This window comes from Pongo pygmaeus, chromosome 8 (assembly GCF_028885625.2).
Source record: "Pongo pygmaeus isolate AG05252 chromosome 8, NHGRI_mPonPyg2-v2.0_pri, whole genome shotgun sequence".
Taxonomy (NCBI): domain Eukaryota; kingdom Metazoa; phylum Chordata; class Mammalia; order Primates; family Hominidae; genus Pongo; species Pongo pygmaeus.
Genome location: NC_072381.2, coordinates 124,516,654 through 124,536,100, shown reverse-complemented (window position 1 = coordinate 124,536,100; position 19,447 = coordinate 124,516,654). Strand labels below are relative to the sequence as shown.

The 19,447-nt window shown below is 44.4% G+C and overlaps 1 protein-coding gene across 4 annotated transcripts in view; it reads right to left on the bottom strand.

Annotated features, from left to right (window-relative positions):
• Positions 1-19,447, bottom strand: part of DENND10 (DENN domain containing 10) — a 33,532-nt gene continuing 14,085 nt past the window's right edge. For all 4 annotated transcript variants that reach the window (XM_054435325.2, XM_054435321.2, XM_063670325.1 and 1 more), the window contains 5 exons: positions 17,507-17,618; positions 14,390-14,490; positions 8,363-8,470; positions 5,323-5,417; positions 1-1,514 (listed from right to left, as the gene is read on the bottom strand). In XM_054435325.2, the coding sequence (XP_054291300.1) occupies positions 1,338-1,514; positions 5,323-5,417; positions 8,363-8,470; positions 14,390-14,490; positions 17,507-17,618 (593 nt within the window). In that variant the 3' untranslated portion in view covers positions 1-1,337. The remainder of the gene's footprint in view (positions 1,515-5,322; positions 5,418-8,362; positions 8,471-14,389; positions 14,491-17,506; positions 17,619-19,447) is intronic.

Genomic DNA, 19,447 nt, shown 5'->3' with positions numbered 1-19,447 from the left:
TTGAATATCAAAATATTTCAATTTTATTTCTGCATCATAAATTTATGATTTTAACAACTTTGTTCATTAGCTAATATAGAATACAAAAAAATGAGGAAAAAGATGTTAATATTTTTCATTTCCATAAAGTGCAGATTTAATTTTCAGTTATTTGCCTTAGTAAACATCATCTTATTTCAGGTCCTCCCTGCCCTCACTCAAAAAGAGAGGGTGCTTAATTTTTATTTAACAAATATGTGATACCAAGAAAAAGATGAAAGATCCAATAATGTTTTTTGCAAACATGTTTCCAGGTAAGATTTCCAAGGACATCAGTACTGAGTGAAAAATAATCCTTTACAATCAATATGAATGAATACACTAACAAGTACATCATTTAGACCTCCATGCTTATTTGGCAATTTTAAGGTCTCCAGTTATGAAAAAGGTACATAAATGAATACAAACAATTGGCTTGACATGTGGCCAGACTACTTTCATCGAAGTTGTTGGAAGCCTTTCTCTGGTTTTGGCCCCTGTAGGAAGTTAATCTCATGTTCCCTTAGCAATAATATAAGGTCACTGTCTCACTCCTACACACCTTTATATTCAAGGGGCTTCTTAGTTTATCACATAAGGACTGGCACTTTTTTCAAAAGAATATTGCTAACAGGGTTAAATGAGTGCTAATGGCTGAACGTTTGCCAAATGCTTCTGCGACAGTATAAATATGGATTATTAAAGTTGTCTACTCAAGTATAAAATATATGCAAAACTCTTATAATATAAGCAAAATGCTCAAAAGGCCGGAAAACACTTTTTTTTTTTTTTAACTTTTACAAGAAAGTGCAACTGCAGGGTCTCTTGAATGATCTTCTAGACAGTTCCGCAGAAAACTTAGCAGTTTGGCTCAGAAAGTAGAGTTCCTCAGGAGGAATTAAAGTTCTTCCTAGAAGAATACAAAGCAACGTTGCAGGCAGCTTTCTGAAAGTAAACCATTAGCTTATGACTACACAGTGAGACAAACTGGATCGTGTAATAATGAAGGCTTTCACATTTGTCGTGATATGCTTTTTTTCTCTTACCCCAGGACCTCTAGCTGTTTTGTAATGTTATATAAAGTAGTTATAGCACTTTGTCCAGCACTGACAGCACGCAGGAAACTAATCAGCTAGGAGAAAATCAGAAGTGTGTTCGTGTGTTTCATTGTTTTTCAGGTCAAATCTCAATACTTGCAAATAAATCATTAAAAATATATAACAGTTTCTCTGTTATTTTCAGGACTTCATGTAGTTAATGGATAATCAGAGTGAAAGAGGGCGTTCTATCAGTCATCAGTGATACGTTCTGTCACACAGTCAGATTTTCAGCATTTGTTCGGCTGCTGCTAGATGACGAAGGAAGTTTTCTGTTGCTGGTGGAAATCGTTTTTGCTTTAGCGCCTCCAAATTAAGGACTCTCTTTTCTCCATCAGCTGAAACTTCTGAAAATGGTGCTAGGTTGGTAAAGATTTCTCTTGTTTTTAGAGCAATATCCTTTAATAGAACAGGAAAATATGCAACACGTTAGTATCCGAAATTTGAATATTTAGTCTCTAGAATTCTTCCTGCTATTTTTTTCAGACTGTGTATAAACTATGAAAAATGGGCTTGGCGTGGTGGCTCACGCCTGTAATCCCAGCACTTTGGGAGACCATGGCAGGAGAATGTCTTGAGCCAGGAGTTAGAGGCTGCGGTGAGCCATGATTGCACCACTGCACTCCAGCCTGGGCAACCCTGTCTCAAAAACGAACAACAAAAAAGATAACTCCTTTTTTTGTTGTTGTTTTCGAGACCGAGTCTCGCTCTGTTACCCAGGTTGGAGTGCAGTGGTGCAATCATGGCTCACTGCAGCCTCGACCTCCTAGGCTCAAGTGATCTACCCACCTCAGCCTCCTGAGTAGCTGGACTACAGGCGTGCGCCACCACACCCAGCTAATTTTTTAATACTTTTTGTAGAGATGGGGTTTCACCATGTTGCCCAGGCTGGTCTCAAACTCCTGAGCTCAAGCAATCTGCCCACCTTGGCTTCCCAAACTTCTGGGATTATAGATCTGAGCCATTGCATCTGGCCTGATAATTCTTTTTAAAGAAAAAATTAGAAAAAATGAAACAAAACTAACTTAGAAAAATCATAGTGTGTGGGTTTTTTTTTTTTTTTTTTTTTTTACAATTTTAGTCATTTTCTGAGTGTATAATTCAGTGGCATTAAGTACCTTTGCAGTGTTGCACAACTATCACCACAATTTCCAGCACGTTTCACCATCACAAACAGAAACTCTGTACCCATTAAAGAATAACCCCATTTCCCCTCGCTTAGCCCCTGGTAACCTCTATTCTGCTTTCAACTCTGTGAATTTGTCTGCTCTAGATAGCTCGTATAAGTGGAATCATACAACATTTACCCTTTAGTGTCTGGCTTATTTCATTAGCATGGTTTCAAGGTTCATCGCTACAGCATGTATCAGAATTCTATTCCTTCTTTTCCCCCAAAAAAAGCCACATTCAAAACATTCCATTCCTTTTTAAGCTGAGTAATATTCTATTGTATATAAAGACTACATTTTGCTTGCCCATTCATCTGCTGAAGGACACTGGGTTGCTTCTGCCACGTTTTGGCTACTGTGAGTAACGCTGCTATGGATATTTCCATACAAGTACAGTCATGCACCACATAATGACGTTTTGGTCAACCAGGGACCACATATACAACGGTAGTCCCATAAGATGATAATGCTATATTTTTGCTGTATCGTTTCTTTTCTTTTTTTTTTTTTTTTTTTTTGAGACAGAGTTTTGCTCTTGTTGCCCAGGCTGGAGTGCAATGGCACAATCTTGGCTCACTGCAACCCCCGCCTCCCGGGTTCCAGCAATTCTCCTGCCTCGGCTTCCCAAGGAGCTGGGATTAACAGGCACCTGCCACCACACCCAGCTAATTTTTGTATTTTTAGTAGAAACGGGGATTCACCATGTTGGCCAGCCTGGTCTCAAACTCCTGACCTCAGGTGATCTGCCCCCCTCGGCCTCCCAAAGTGCTGGGATTACATGCATGAGCCACTGGGCCCGGCCGAGTTCCTGCTTTCAATTACTTTGGGTATATACCCAGAAACGGCATTGCTAAATCATATGGTAACTCGATGTTTAACTTTTTGAGAAATGCTGCTATTGTTTTTTGAAGGAATCTCTTCCCAAAAGTCCTCTTCTGCGTGGGATAAGTAACCTGGCACCTGCCACGCAGGCTTTATTCCTTTTGGGTGGCTGAGGACTCACTAAAGCACTCATTAAAATCATGTCTTCTGGCCAGGCATGGTGGCTTACGCCTGTAATCTCAGCACTTTGGGAGGCCGAGGCAGGTGGATCATTTGAGGTCAAAAGTTCGAGACCAGCCTGACCAACATGGTGAAACCCTGCCTCTACTAAAAATACAAAAAAATTAGCCAGGCATGGTGGTGCGTGCCTATGGTCCCAGCTACTCGGGAGGCTGAGGCAGGAGAATCGCTTGAACCTGGGAGGCAGATGTTGCAGTAAGCCAAGATCACACCACCGCACTCCTGCCTGGGCAACAGAGCCAGACTCTGTCTCCAAAAAAAAAAAAAATTATGTCTTCTGGCCAGGCGTGGTGGTTCATGCCTGTAATCCCAGCACTTTGGGAGCCTGAGGTGGGCGGAGCACTTGAGGTCAGGAGTTCAAGATCAGCCTGGTCAACGTGCTGAAACCCCATCTCTACTAAAAATACAAGATTAGTCAGGTGTGGTGACAGGCCCCCTGTAATCCCAGTGCCTGCTACGTGGGAGGCTGAGGCAGGAGAATTGTTTGAACTCACGTGGTGGAGATTGCAGTGAGCCAAGTCTGCACCACTGCACTCCACCCTGGGAGACAATGAAACTCAAAAAAAGAAAAAAAAATTCACATCTTCTTCCTTGTTTGCTGACATCATTAATTCATTCATGTATTTTTGAACCCTTACAGCATTCCCAGCACTTTCAATTGCCCTCCCCAAGGTCTCATACATCATACTAAGTCATCTAGGTAGCACTTTTAGTCTGTGAACAACACAGTAATGCAAAACTCAAATTCACATATGTTGCCGATATTGTTAAGAGTATGTCTTTACTCTAATGCTGGGGGTAGGTGGGCAATGAGGATTCACATGGTAGGAGAGAAGCGGCCCCAGAGTCTCCAGTGTTCAGGTCCACAGGGCAAGATCAGCCCACTCTTCCTGCTCACAGCTGGCCAGGCCTCCAGCACTGCAGAGAAATGGCCCCTCTCATCTTTCTGCTGACATGTCACCTCCTTAGAGAGCTGGCCTACCCATCCCCCAGTATTCTCCACCTCAACCCCTTCTGTCACAGCACCTAACATGGGCTGTAATTATCTTGTCATTTATTACTTTCTGTGCATCTACTCCACTAAATGACACACTCCATGAGGGCAGGGATTTGCTCACCACTGCATCCCCACTGCCAGTGCAATGCCTAACAGAGCTCAAGGAACACTGAATAAATGAATGGATAAATGAAGAAGGCACCAGGTTGGGCCAAATGAGTAAAGCCTGCATATCAAGAGGTGCCCCCGTGCCCCCAGGTAGGACAGGTAGGACAGTCCTTCTGGGCCCTCCAGCCCCAGGTTATGAGTCAGGCATCTAGATGGGGCAACGCTGGAGGTGTGTCCTTCAGGAGAGGAGCAAGGAGCTGGGCGGGCTGCAGACCACCATGTGGACAGCACAAGAAATCAAACCCATTTGCCATCCCAGTTTGGCGAGGGCAGAGCTGTGCCCACTGGGCCACATGGACACCGGTCAGCATGCCAGGTAGACCCCAGCAAGGAGCTGGCTCTGCGGCATGTGGCAACAGTCACTAAGTGGAACAGGAGTCTGACTGCATGATTTCTGTTGTACTGGAGAACAAGCAAAGCCAAATTTTGACTATCTAGTTCCCCATGCTCAGCAACAACCTCCCCTTTATAATTTGTTCCTCCAGGCAAATTCTCCTAGGAAGAAAGAATGCACTGGCTGGCCCAGAAAAGCCTTCCAGACCACTTGGTAGTTACATTTCTCATTGCCAGCGGTCAGTGTCAGCACCAGCCCCTGTGTATATCTGCCCTCGAGCCCGGTAACTAACTAGATCAGGCCAGCCTGCACCTGCTTGTCCATCATCGCTGTGGCCGTTTGCAAACCCTCCTCTAAGCACCTGCCTGCTGGCCTCTCCCACAGCCCCCCCACTCTGCTTATGTGCACAGCTCTGCCGCACACCACCCAGCGACACCGGGTCAGGACTTTCAGTAAGTCAGATGGTGAGGGAGTTACCTGTATAACCTGGCTTTCTGATTTCTCTGGATCTTCTGCAGACTGAACAATTAGCTGACCCATTTCTTTGTGCAGTTTGCCCATTGCCATGGCCTCTGGTGAGATCAAGAAGGTGAATATTTAGAAATTGACATAATAAAAAATAATCATGCCATCTATCAGAAAACTTGAAAGACCACACTGAGGGAATTTTCAAAAAGCAAATGACAACCTCCCACATGTCCATTTTATCACTAGACACAAATATGACAACATGCTGGGAGGAAAGGCATAATATAATCGTGATTTATACTTCTTGGCCAACATAAAAACACATCACACCAAACCAGATTTCCCCTTCACACCCACCTGACCAGAATTTTTATTTTTCTTCCCAGACAAAGCATAATGAACAATTCTGACTACAACTAAGTTGTGACTATAAGCCAAGAGTCTGACTTTCTATAGTCCAGCTCTTTACAGTTAAGAAATTTATCTTTTTGGCGGGAATATTGTGAAAGAGGAGCTTCCTGTCAGTTCTGCAGAAGCCAGCTGGGCACTCAATTCGTTTAGATTCCTAGAAATGAGCAAAGGAAACCACCTAAGTTAGCTTGGTTACATACATTGCTACTGTCTGCACTGAGGAGGTTAACAGAAACTTGTCTGTCACTTCAAGAGACAGACAAATGGTGCGGATTAGGATGAGCCCATTTTATAGACACAGAGCAACACAGGGCAGCAGGGAGATGGCCACCCTTTCTGGTCCTAATGCTTCAGCTGCTTAAGTGGCCCTGGCCACAGCCAGTTTTCTTTCACTTTCGCTTTGCAAAAGGCAGTTATTTTGTAAAGATCTGACCCCATAGTTTGAATTTTTCACCATGAGCATGCATTATGTTTGCAATTTTAAAACGAATTAAAGGAAAGCCAGTTATGGTTCTATTAATTTGAATTGTTCAATAAAACCTCACATAATCGAATCTAACAATTCCCAATGAGTCAGCATTCAGCTGCCCCCACTTTTAGGAGAAAGATAAGTGACAAAACAAAGCTGTTAATCGGTAATCCCATCTAAAACCACTACCTGAGTAGTGCTCTGGGCTCAACATGCATTTAAGCCAATCTTTTCTACTTTATGTAGCTGTAATTTGGGACAATGTATTTATTTATTTATTTATTTATTTATTTATTTATATTTATTTTTTTGAGATGGAGTCTTGCTCTGTTGCCCAGGCTGGAGTGCAGTGGCATGATCTCGGCTCACTGCAAGCTCTGCCTCCTGGGTTCACGCCATTCTCCTGCCTCAGCCTCCCGAGTAGCTGGGACTACAGGTGCCCGCCACCACGCCCGGCTAATTTTTTGTCTTTTTGGTAGAGACGGGGTTTCACCGTGTTAGCCAGGCTGGTCCAGATCTCCTGACCTCGTGATCCACCCGCCTTGGCCTCCCAAAGTGCTGGGATTACAGGCGTGAGCCACCGTGGCCGGCCTGATTTGGAACAATTTAAAATGTCTAAGAATGCCACTCTAACACTAGTACACCCTTTCCTGATCATTAGCTCTAAGAACAGTTTCATTCCCTTGTGCTTACTAAGACATGCTTCAAAAAGATTTTCCATACTGGAGTCACATTTAACCCTGTGTAGTGATAAACGCCTACATATTTTTTGATACTCCTTTCTTCAAGAGGTAGAGACTTATTCCTCTCTCAAGTGTTGACTAAACTTAGCGATTTGCTTCTAACAAATAGCATATGGAGGAAGTAATGGTGACTATCAAGGCAAGATTATAAAACGCACTGTGACTTCCTTTTCTCTCTCGGGTCACTCACTCCTGGGGAGCCAGCTGTCATATTGTAAGAACACTCAAGCAGCCCTATGGAGGGGCCCATGGCAGAAGGAACTGAGGCCTCCTGCCAACAGCCATGCACATTGAAAGCGGATGTTCTAGCCCCAGTGGAGCCTTCAGATGACTGTGGCTCTGGGATATCGTGACTGAAACTTCCTGAGCCAAAACTACCTCTAGATAAGTCATTCCTGATCCACCAAAACTGTGAGATAAATATTTGTTGTTTTAGAACATGAAGGCTCACGCCTGTAACCCCAGCACTTTGAGAGGCTGAGGCCAGTGGATCACTTGAGGTTAGGAGTTCGAGACCAGCCTGGCCGACATGGTGAAACCCTGTCTCAACTAAAAATACAAAAATTAGGCCAGGCGCAGTGGCTCACATATGTAATCCCAGCACTTTGAGAGGCCGAGGCAGGCGGATCACGAGGTCAGGAGTTCAAGACCAGCCTGACCAACATGGTGAAACCCCATCTCCACTAAAAATACAAAATTAGCTGGGAGCGGTGGTGGGTGCCTGTAATCCCAGCTACTTGGGAAGCTGAGGCAGGAGAGTCACTTGAACCTGAGAGGCGGAGGTTGCAGTGAGCCAAGATCGCACCATTGCACTCCAGCCTGGGCAACGGAGTAAGACTCCATCTCAAAAAAAAAAAAAAAAAAAAAAAAAAAAAATTAGCTGAGCATGGTGGTGCATGCCTGTAAACCCAACTACTTGGGAGGCTGAGACATGACAATCACCTGAACCCAGGAGGCATAGGCTGCAGTGAGCCAAAATCAGGCCACTGCACTCCAGCCTGGGCAATAGAGCAAGACTCTGCCAAAAAAAAGAAAAGAAAAGAAAAGGAAAAGGAATATGTGTTGTTTTAAACCACTAAGTTCTGTATGACTCAGAGACATTTCAAAATTAAGAAAATAAACCACTAAGTTCTGAAGTGATTTGTTGTATGGCAGTAGATAATACACCTTATTTAAACACAAAAGTGGTGAAACAAGATGAACAGACTATTTAACTTCTTAGCATATACTCTGCTGCATAAGCACCCGGGATGTTCTGCTAATATGTCTATGTCTATAGGAATAAATGTTGTGTTCTAGACACAGAAATATCCATCTTCAGCACAGTGGGTAAGCCAGCCCTCACATACTGGTTTTAGAGAATCAGCCTAAAAATGTACAACTGTTTGGCTTATATCTTGTATCAAGAACAGAACAGAGAACAAACCTTTTGCAAGGGGAGCAATGGTAATCTCACTCTCTGCCAGATTCACAAACACATCATAGAGGTCTGGTCTGTTGCTCACCTCCAAGTCTACAAATCCAGCGACGTAACCTGCATCACAAACATGAGCAACCTTACTGGAGTAGGAAGAAATATGGTGAACCCATCAAAAGAATTGGGTCTAAAAGCTCATCGACTGCTCTCTTTCACTGCTTTATTCATTCGGGAACATTAGCTGCACCCTGTGGCAATTAGTAAGACTACATTATTATCAGTTGCCTGAAGACATTCACACAACGCCAAATATTCCAAAATTATCCATCAGTGTCAAGGACAAGACTGAAGTAGGGCATTTACTTTCCAATCACTGCTCTTGGGGTCAAGAATGACAGCTGGGGCAGAAGGTAGCAAGGACTCTCTTGACTGATGTCTTTGCCTTCAGGAAATCAATGCCAAACGCCTGGGTTCTCAGAGTGGAAATGGCATCATCTTTAAGGATTCAGGGCAACTCAGGAATTAGCAGACCTCTGGGATTGGTGTTAGAACAATGATTCCCAGATTTTTTTGATTTCACAGAGCAATACAATTAACAAAAAAAAAAAAAATTATTTGAGGAGAGACTGATATGGTTTGGATCTGTGTTCCCACCCAAATCTCATGTCGAACTGTAATCCTCAATGTTGGAGGTGGGGCTGGGTGGAAGGTGATTGGATCATGGGGGTGATTTCTCGTGAACAGTTTAGCACCATCCCCTTAGTGTGGTTCTCGTGATTGAGTTCTCACAAGATCTGGTTGTTTAAAAGTGTACAGAACCTTCCCCCACCTTTCTCCTACTCCAGTCATGTAAGACGTGCCTGCTTCTCCTTCACCGTCTGCCATGATTGTAAGTTTCCTGAGGCCTCCACAGAAGCAGAAGCCACTATGCTTGCTGTACAGCCTGCAGAACTGTGAGCCAATTCAACTTCTTTTCTTTATAAATTATAGTCACAGTGTTTTTTTTTTTTTTTTTGAGACAGTCTCGCTCTGTCACCCAGGCCAGAGTGCAGTAGTGTGATCTCAGCTCACCGCAACCTCCACCTCCCAGGTTCAAGAGATTCTCCTGCCTCAGCCTCCTGAGTAGCTGGGACTACAGGTGTGCGCCACCACGCCCGGCTAATTTTTGTATTTTGAGTAGAGACGGGGTTTCACCATATTGGCTAGACTGGTGTCGAACTCCTGACCTTGTGATCCGCCTGCCTCAGCCTTCCAAAGTGCTGGGATTACAGGCGTGAGCCACCGCGCCTGGCCTTTTTGTTTGTTTGTTTTTGAGACAGAGTCTCGCTCTGTTGCCCAGGCTGGAGGGCAGTGGCATGAACTTGGCTTACTGCAACCTCCACCTCCTGGGTTCAAGCAATTTTCCTGTCTCAGCCTCCTGAGTAGCTGGGACTACAGGCATATGCCACCACACCTGGCTAAGTTTTGTATGTTTAGTAAAGACAGGGTTTCACCATATTGGTCAGGCTGGTCTTGAACTCATGACCTCAGGTGATCCACTCACCTTAACCTCCCAAAGTGCTGGGATTACAGGCATGAGCCATCCCACCCGGCCTTCAGTTATTTCTTTATAGCAGTGCAAGAACACACTAATACAAGGACCAATTTATCATTCCTAGAGTTTTACTTTACCAAGCAAGGACAGTTAAAAAACAACAGGTGGGGGCAGTAGCTCACGCCTGTAATCCCAGCACTTTGGAAAGCCGAGGTGGGAGGATCACTTGAGGCCAGGAGTTTGAGACTGTCCTGGCCAACATGATGAAACCCTGTCTCTACTAAAAATACAAAAATTAACTGGTGGCCAGGCGCGGTGGCTCATGCCTGTAATCCTAGCACTTTGGGAGGCTGAGGCGGGTGGATTGCTTGAGCTCAGGAGTTCAAGGCCTGCCTGGGCAACATGGCGAAACCCCATTTCTACTAAAAATAAAATTTAAAAACACTAGCTGGGCATGGTGGCACATGCCTGTAGTCCCTGTTACTCGAACCTGGGAGATGGAAGTTGCAGTGAGCCAAGATCACGCCACTGCACTCCAGCCTGTGCAACAGAGTGAGACTCTGTCTCAAAAAAATAAAATAAAATAAGATAAAACAAAATAATTAAAAAAACAACAAAAACAAAACCTACTACTGAGAGCCAGAACCAGGCCCACCCATGAATGAGAAAATGTGACAGATGACAAGTAATATTACTCATTACTGAAAAAAGAAAGAGACCATTCAATAAATGTCCTGGTCCAAGTGGTTATCCATAGGGTGAAAAAGTTCAGTCAGATCCCAAACTCACACACTACACAAAAAACATTCCAGATAAATTAATAATTTAACTGGGAAATAAAAAACATTAAAAAATTTTAGGCCAGGCACAGTAGCTCACACCTATAATCTCAGCACTTTGGGAGGCCAAGGCGGGAGGACTGTTTGAGCTCAAGAGTTTGAAACCAGCCAGGGCAACATGGTGACACCTCATCTCTACAAAAAAAAAAAATACAAAAATTAGCCAGGCATGGTGGCACGTGCCTGTAGTCCCAGCAACTTGGGAGGCTGGGGTAGAAGGATGGCTTAAGCCCAGGAGGTGGAGGTTGCAATGAGCCGAGATTGAGCCACTGCACTCCAGCCGGGGTGACAGAGCAAGACCCTGTCTCAAAAAAAAAAAAAAAAAAAAAAAAAAGAGAAAAGAAAAAGAGAAAGAAAAATTTTCGTAAGAAAATGGCCAGGCACAGTGGCTCATGCCTATAATCCCGGAGCCCAGGAATTCAAGACAAGCCCAGGCAATAAAGCAAGACTTTTCTCTAAAAACAAAATACAGACGGCTGGGCATGGTGGCTCACGCCTATAATCCCAGAACTTTGGGAGGCCAAGGCAGGTGGATCATCTGAGGTCAGGAGTTCGAGACCAGCCTGACCAATATGGTGAAACCCTGTCTCTACTAAAAATACAAAAATTAGCCAGGCGTGATGGTGGGCGCCTGTAGTCCCAGCTACTCAGGAGGCTGAGATAGGAGAATTGCTTGAACCAGGGAAGTGGAGGTTGCAGTGAGCTGAGAGCATGCCACTGCACTCTGGCCTGGACAACAGAGCAAGACTCCATCTCAAAAAAGACAGGCAATAACAAACGATGGCAAGGATGTAGAGAAAAAGTACTCTCGTACACTGTTAGTGGGAATGTAAATTAGTACAGTCACTATGGAGAACAACAGTATAGAAATTCCTCAAAAAACTAAAAATAGAACTACCATATGATCCAGCAATCCCACTGCTGGGTATTTACCCCCCAAAAAAGGAAATCAGTATATCAAAGAGATACCAGCACTCCCATGTTCATTGCAGCACCGTTCACAACCACCAAGATTTGGAATCAAACTGAGTGTCCATCAACAGATGAATGGAAAAGAAAATGTGGTGCATAGACACAGTGGAATATTATGCAGCCATAAAAAGGAATGAAATCCTGTCATTTGCAACAACATGGATGGAACTGGAGGCATCATGTTAAGTAAAAGAAGCCAGGGACAGAAAAACAAATTTTGCATGTTCTCATTTATTTGGGGGAGCTAAAAATTAAAACAATGGAACTCAGGGAGATAGAGAGTAGAATGGTGGGTACCAGAAGTTAGGAAGGGTAGTGGGGAGAGGGGGGAAATTTGGGATGGTTAGTGGATACAAAAATATAGTTAGAATGAATAAGACCTAGTATTTGATAGCACAATAGGATGACTACAGTGAATGATAGTTTATTGTATATTTAAAAATAACTACAAGTTGGCTGGGCACAGTGGCTCACACCTGTAATCCCAACACTTTGGGAAGCTGAGACGAGTGGATCACCTGCGGTCAGAAGTTCGAGACCAGCCTGGCCAATATGGTAAAACCCCATCTCTACTCTCTACCAAAATACAAAAAAATTAGCTGGGCATGGTGGTGCACACCTGTAATCCCAGCTACTCGGGCAGCTGAGGCAGGAGAATCGCTGGAACCTGGGAGGTGGATGCAGTATGCTGAGATCGTGCCACTGCACTCCAGCCTGGGGAATAGAGTGAGACTCTAACTCAAAAAAAAACAAAAAACAAAAAAACTAGAAGTGGAATCACAATGTTTTTAACACAAAGAAATCATAAATGCTTGAGGTGATGGAAACTGCAATTACCCTGATGTAATCATTATACATTGTAGGCCTGTATCAAAACATCACATGTACCCCATAAATACATATACCTATTATATACCCATAATAATTAAAAAGTTAAGACGGGGAAAAAAAAAAGTCACTGATAAACTTTTAAGACTAGAACTTTACAAGTTCGGCCGGGCACAATGGCTCATGCCTGCAATCCAGGCACTTTGGGAGGCCGAGGTGGGAGGATCACCTAAGGTAAGGAATTTGAGACCAGCCTGGCCAACATGGAGAAACTCTGTCTCTACTAAAAATACAAAAATTAGCTGGGCATGGTGGCAGGTGCCTGTAACCCCAGCTACTAGGGAGGCTAAGGCAGGAGAATTGCTTGAACCCAGGAGGCAGAGGTTGCAGTGAGCCGAGATCACACTATTGCACTCCAGCCTGGGCAACAAGAACAAAACTCCATCTCAAGAAAAAAAAAAAAAAGAACTTTACAGGTTAAACAATTAAATATAGGTTGCATTTTTTTTATTTTATAATTTAAAAATTTTAAAAGACGGGTCTCATATGTTGCCCAGGCTGGTCTGGAACTACTGGGCTCAGGCGATCACCCCACTTCGGCCTCCCAAAGTGCTGGGATTACAGGTGTGAGCCACTGTGCCCAGCCAAAAATAGGCTGCATTTTGATGATGGCTGAACAACACATGTGAATGTACTTAATGCCACTGAACTATATGTTTACAAATGGTTAAAAAGGTAAATGTAGCTGTGTGTAGTGGCTGACGCCTGTAATCCCAACAGTGTGGGAGGCCAAGATGGGCAGATCGCTTGAGTTCAGGAGTTCAAGACCAGCCTGAGCAACATAGGAAGACCTGGTCTCAAAAAAAAAAAGGTAAATCATTTTTTTCTGGAGACAGAGTCTCGCTCTGTCGCCCTAGCTGGAGTGCAGTGGCTCAGTCTGGGCTCACTGCGACCTCCACCTCCTGGGTTCAAGCGATTCTTGTGCCTCAGCCTCCAGAGTAGCTGGGACTACAGGCACCCACCACCACACCCGGCTAATTTTTTTTTTTTTTTGGTATTTTAGTAGAGACATGGTTTCACCATGTTGGCCAGGCTGGTCTCAAACTCCTGAGCTCAGACAGTCCACTCGCCTCAGCCTCCTAAAGTGCTAGGATTATAGGCATGAGGCACCGCGCCCGGCCAAAAAAAGGTAAATCCTATATGCATTTTACCACAATTTTTTTTTTTTTTTTTTTGAGACAGAGTTTCGTTCTTGTTGCCCAGGCTGGAGTGCAGTGGCGTGATCTCGGCTCACCGCAACCTCCACCTCCTGGGTTCAAGCACTTCTCCTGCCTCAGCCTCCCAAGTAGCTGGGATTACAGGCATGCGCCACCACACCCAGCTAATTTTTTGTATTTTTAGTAGAGACGGGGTTTCTCCATGTTGGTCAGGCTGGTCTCGAACTCCCGACCTCAGGTGATCTGCCCACCTTGGCCTCCCAAAGTGCTGGGATTACAGGCGTGAGCTACTGCGCCCGGCCACAATTTTTTTTTAAACTAAAAAAAAAAAAAAATTTTAAGGGCAAAAAATTGATTGCATATGCCAAAGAAATAATAAAGGATCAGTATTCCACTTAGGAATGCACAAAATAAAAACAAAAAACCCTCTTGAAAGTGGAATAAAATTAGCCGGGCTTGGTGGCGCATGCCTGTAATCCCAGCTACTTGGGAGGCTAAGGCAGGAGAATCGAAGGCGGACGTTGCGGTGAGCTAAGATTGCGCCACTGCACTCCATCCTGGGCAACAAGAGTGAAACTCTGGCTCAGGAAAAAAAAAAAAAAAAAGTGAAACAGTTCCTCCCCTCCCCTGGGATCCTCTTGTCTACCTGTGCACATCTGCAGGGCTTCCAGCTCATCGGCGTTGAGGTGCACGTAAGAGTGAAGGATGGTCCAGTCCTGTCGGTGCCACACCAGGGCAGGCAGAGTCCTGGGGAATCAAGGCAAGAATTCAAGTTGTTGCTGGTCCACACCTTAAAGACTCAGCCTGCCCCTTCTCCTCTTCCTGAGGAGGAAATGAAGAGGGTAGAGTCTACAGCTAATCAGGGACAGAGGTGAGACCAAGCCTCAAATGTGCTAACCTCTGGGCTTCAAATTAAAGCAATGCAATGTTTTATTATTTATTTTTTTGAGATGGAGTTTCACTCGTCACCCAAGCTGGAGTGCAATGGTGCGATTTTGGCTCACTGCAACCTCCACCTCTGGGGTTCAAGTAATTCTCCTGTCTCAGTTTCCCAAGTAGCTGGGACTACAGGCGCCTGCCACCACGGCCCGGTTAATGTTTGTATTTTTAGTAGAGATGGGGTTTCACCATGTTGACCGGGCTGATCTTGAACTCCTGACCTCAGGTGATCCACCTGCCTTGGCCTCCCAAAGTGCTGGGATTACAGGCATGAGCCACTGCACCCAGCCTCTATGCAATGTTTTAAACTCTGCTTTTGGGGATCAGATCAGCTACAGAAAGCACAAGGTGAAGTTTTAAAAGATCCCTGTGGTAGCAAGGAGTGACGCTTCTAAGGTTTTCCTCTGAAAATCCCACTCTGGAGACTGTCATGGAAAGGAAGTCTGAGGGTAAAATTCAAAGTCACCTCTGCAAGCAAGAAATTTTCTGGAAGTCTCCCATTTATATTTAAAATTTTAGTAAAATTCGCAAACCAAGTGTGTTTGTTTTCCTAAGACACAGGTTTCTCTGAAAAAAACTTATGGTAGAATAATGACTGCAACAAGATGTATCAGATTTATCTGTGGCTTCATGAACCCCCTAGTGCCTTGCTAAATATCTCAGAAGATGACCACTCCAGTTTAAGTAGCATATGTAGAGGGGGAAAAGGTGATGGGATAGAAAATATAGGCTTTTGGACCCAGAGAGGGCAGGGTAAAAGTTCTGGCCCGCTCAGTTAAAGTCTGATGCAATAATGATCATAACAATAATAACTTCTAAAGTGTGTCTTACAGGCTAGGTACATGTTAAGCATCTTACACAAATTATTTCCAGTCTTAAAAACAAACTCGTAAGTAGATATTACGATCTTCATTTTACAGATAAAGGAACACAGGCTCTGAAACAATCAATATCTTTTGTTTTGTTTCTGTGACAGCGCCTCACTCCGTTGTCCAGGCTGGGGTGCAGTGACATGATCATGGCTCACTGCAGCCTCCACCTCCTGGGCTCAAGCAATTCTCCCACCTCAGCCTCCTGTGTAGCTCGGGCTACGGGTGCATGCCACCATGCCTGGCTAATTTTTGTATTTTTTTATAGAGATGGGGTTTTGCTGTGTTGCTCAGTCTGGTCCTGAACTTCTGGTCTCAGGCAATCTGCTAGCCTCAGCCTCCCAAAGTGCTGGGATTACAGGTGTGAGCCACCATGCTCGGCCAACATTCAGTATCTTTTATGTGTTCACAGAGCTAATAAGTTGCCCTCCCAAGATTTTAACTCAGGTCTTTCTGACTATGAAGCCTTTGTTCTTTTCATTACCTTATACCTATACTCTGCCAACCTTAATTTTCTCATTCATAAAACAGGGTAAAAATACTTCCTTGCAGGGTTCTTCTTATACGAGTAAATTGAATAATTTAAGTTATCTTATAAAATGCCTGACATACAGTAAACCCAACAAGAATGCTAAGTCCTCTTCCTTTTAAAGAAGGACCTGGCCGGGCGCAGTGGCTCATGCCTGTAATCCCAGCACTTCGGGAGCCCGAGACGGGCAGATCACGAGGTCAATAGATCGAGACCATCTTGGCCAACATGGTGAAACCCCATCTCTACTAAAAATACAAAAATTAGCTGGGCGTGGTGGTGCGCGCCTGTAGTCTCAGTTACTCAGGAGGCTGAGGCAGGAGAATTACTTGAACCCAGGAGGTGGATGTTGCAGTGAGCCAAGATCACGCCATTGCACCACTCCAGCCTGGCGACAAAGCGAGAGATTCTGTCTCAAAAAAAAAAAAAAAAAAAAGGAACCTAATGGCTGGGTGTGGTGGTTCATGTCTGTAATCTCAACGGAGGCAGGAGAATCACTTGAGCCCAGGAGTTCGAGACCAGCCTGGCCAACATAGTGAGACCCGAGAAACCTCATCTCAACAAAAAATATAAAATAAAATAAAAATGAAAAAAATTTAAAAGGACCTAATAACAAGTTAGATTTAGTAAATAAAAAATCTTTAAAAATCTGTGTGGCAGGTGGGGGAGCTGTTAGAGGGGGCAGGGCCTGGCAGGCACCTCCTGGCCCTGAGCTGACCCCCCTGGCAAAACAATTATTAACAACAACAAAATCTATATGTATTTTGGCCGGGCACAGTGGCTCACACCTGTAATTCCAGCACTTTGGGAGGCCAAGGCATGAGGATCGCTGGAGCCTAGGAGTTTGAGACCACCCTGGGCAACACAGCAAGACCCCATCTCTACTAAAAATGAAAATAAAATTTAAAAAATCTATATGTACTATCAAAATAAGAGTCTTTGTCCTGCTCTAAAACTTTTTAATTAAAACAAGAAAAAAAAAGACTCTTTGATAAAACTGAACAGAAGGACAATTTACCTGAAACGGGTCAGCAAACTATGGCCCACAGGCTAGCTGCCTGTCCTTGAAAATAAAGTTTCACTGACCACAGCCATGCTGAGTCATTTATGTACGTGTCCTCCATGGTTGCTTTTGTGCTACCCAGGCAGTTGAATAGTTGGGACAGTGACCATATGGCTCACAAACCTAAAATATTTACTGTCTGGCAAGGAAAAGTTTGCTAACCCCCTGCTCTAAAATAGTCATAAATAGTCCAAATCAGTGACCTTGAACTACTAGAGCTAAACAGAAACTTCAGACCAAAGGTGGTATTTCACCACATGCTATTTATAGCAAATGTGCAACACAGCAGAGCACACAGTAACATCTAGTGCTGCAAACTGTCTGCCAACAAAGTTAACACTTTTTTATAATTAGAGATGATACCTGGTAAACTCCTGGACCGCTTCTATCTTGGGGTGATACACCACAATTCTTTTCTTTAGCATCAGTGCTGTATGTAAGATAACAGTTTCCATTCCAAACTGAGATACAATGTCTTCAAAAAAGAGAAATTGTAATGTTACTGCATTACACATCATGCAAAGAAATAAAGATTTTTTTTGTTTTTTTTGAGACCGAGTCTCACTCTGTCACCCAGGCTGGAGTGCAGTGGCAAGATCTTTGCTCACCGCAACCTCTGCCTCCTGGGCTCAAGCGATTCTCCTGCTTCAGCTTCCCGAGTAGCTGGGATTACAGGCACACACCACCACGCCTGGCTAATATTTGTATTTTTAGTAGAGACGGGGTTTCACCATGTTGGCCAGGCTGATCTTGAACTCCTGACCTCAACTGATCCACCCATCTCAGCCTCCCAAAGTGTTGGGATTACAGGTGTGAGTCACAGCACCTGGCCTACAAAATTATTTTTAATACAGAGAATTTAGGCAAATGTTGTAAAGCATACAAACACTTTATTTGGTGGAAGAGTAGATCTATCCTGTGTCGGCTTCCCAGGACGTGTGCTCTGCCCCGCAAGAGACTCTATGATGGGATGCATAGAGGAAGCTAGACTCACAAAAAAATGAAACAACTGATGTGAAGGGAACCAGCATCTTTCTGTATCATTAAAACTTCCTGATAAAAAAAAAAAAAAAAAAAAAAAAAGTCTGCCAGGTGCAGGGTGACTAATGTCTGTAATCCCAACACTTTGGGAGGCCAAGGTGGGAGGATCACTTGAGCCCAGGAGTTTGAGACCAGCCTGGGCAACACAGGGAGACTGTCTCTAAAAAATGTTTAAAAATTAGCTGGGGCTGGGCACAGTGTCTCACACTGTAATCCCAGCGCTTTGGGAGGCCTAAGCAGGTGGGTCATCTGAGGTCAGGAGTTTGACACCAGCCTGGCCAACATGGTGCAACCCCATCTCTACTAAAAATACAAAATTAGGCTGGGCGCAGTGGCTCACACCTGTAATTCCAGCACTTTGGGAGGCCGAGGCGGGTGGATCACCTGAGGTCAGGAGTTCGAGACCAGCCTGGCCAAAATGGTGAAACCCCATCTCTACAAAAAATATAAAAATTAGTGGCCGGGCACGGTAGCTCATGCCTGTAATCCTAGCACTTTGGGAGGCCGAGGCAGACGGATCACCTGAGGTCAGGAGTTCGAGACCAGCCTGACCAACATAGAGAAACCCCATCTCTACTAAAAATACAAAATTAGGCAGGCGTGGTGGCACATGCCTGTAATCCCAGCTACTTGGGAGGCTGAGGCACTTGAACCCAGGAGGCGGAGGATGCGGTGAGCCAAGATCACGTCACCCAGCCTAGGCAACACTTGATGGAGCGAAACTCCATCTTAAAAAAAAAAAAAAAAAATTATCTGGGTGTGCTGGCAGGTGCCTGTAGTCCCAGCTACTTGGGAGGCTGACGCACGAGAATCGCTTGAACCTGGGAGGCAAAGGTTGCAGTGAGCTGAGATTGTGCCACTGCACTCCAGCCTGGGTGACACAGTGAGACTCTTGACTCAAAAAAAAAAAAAAAAAAATTAGCTGGGCATGGTGGTGTGCATCTGTAGTCCCAGCTACTCGGGAGGCTGAGGTGGAAGGATTGCTTGAGCCCAGGAAGTTAAGGCTACAGTGAGCCGTAATTGTACCACTGCACTTCAGCCTCAGTAACAAAGCAAGACCCTGTCTCAAAAGGAAAAAAAATAAGTCTATTAACTCCCCCATGTCCCCCAGTATAATTACTTAAGTCCTTAAGTTAGCCTGACAAACACCTACCACCTCAACAGGGATGCTGAGAAAATTCAAAGAACAGCGGGATCAAAAGCAAAGACAGATGGGCACCATAGGAGGACACGACAGAGGGCAGCCTCGCCTTCAGAGTTCCC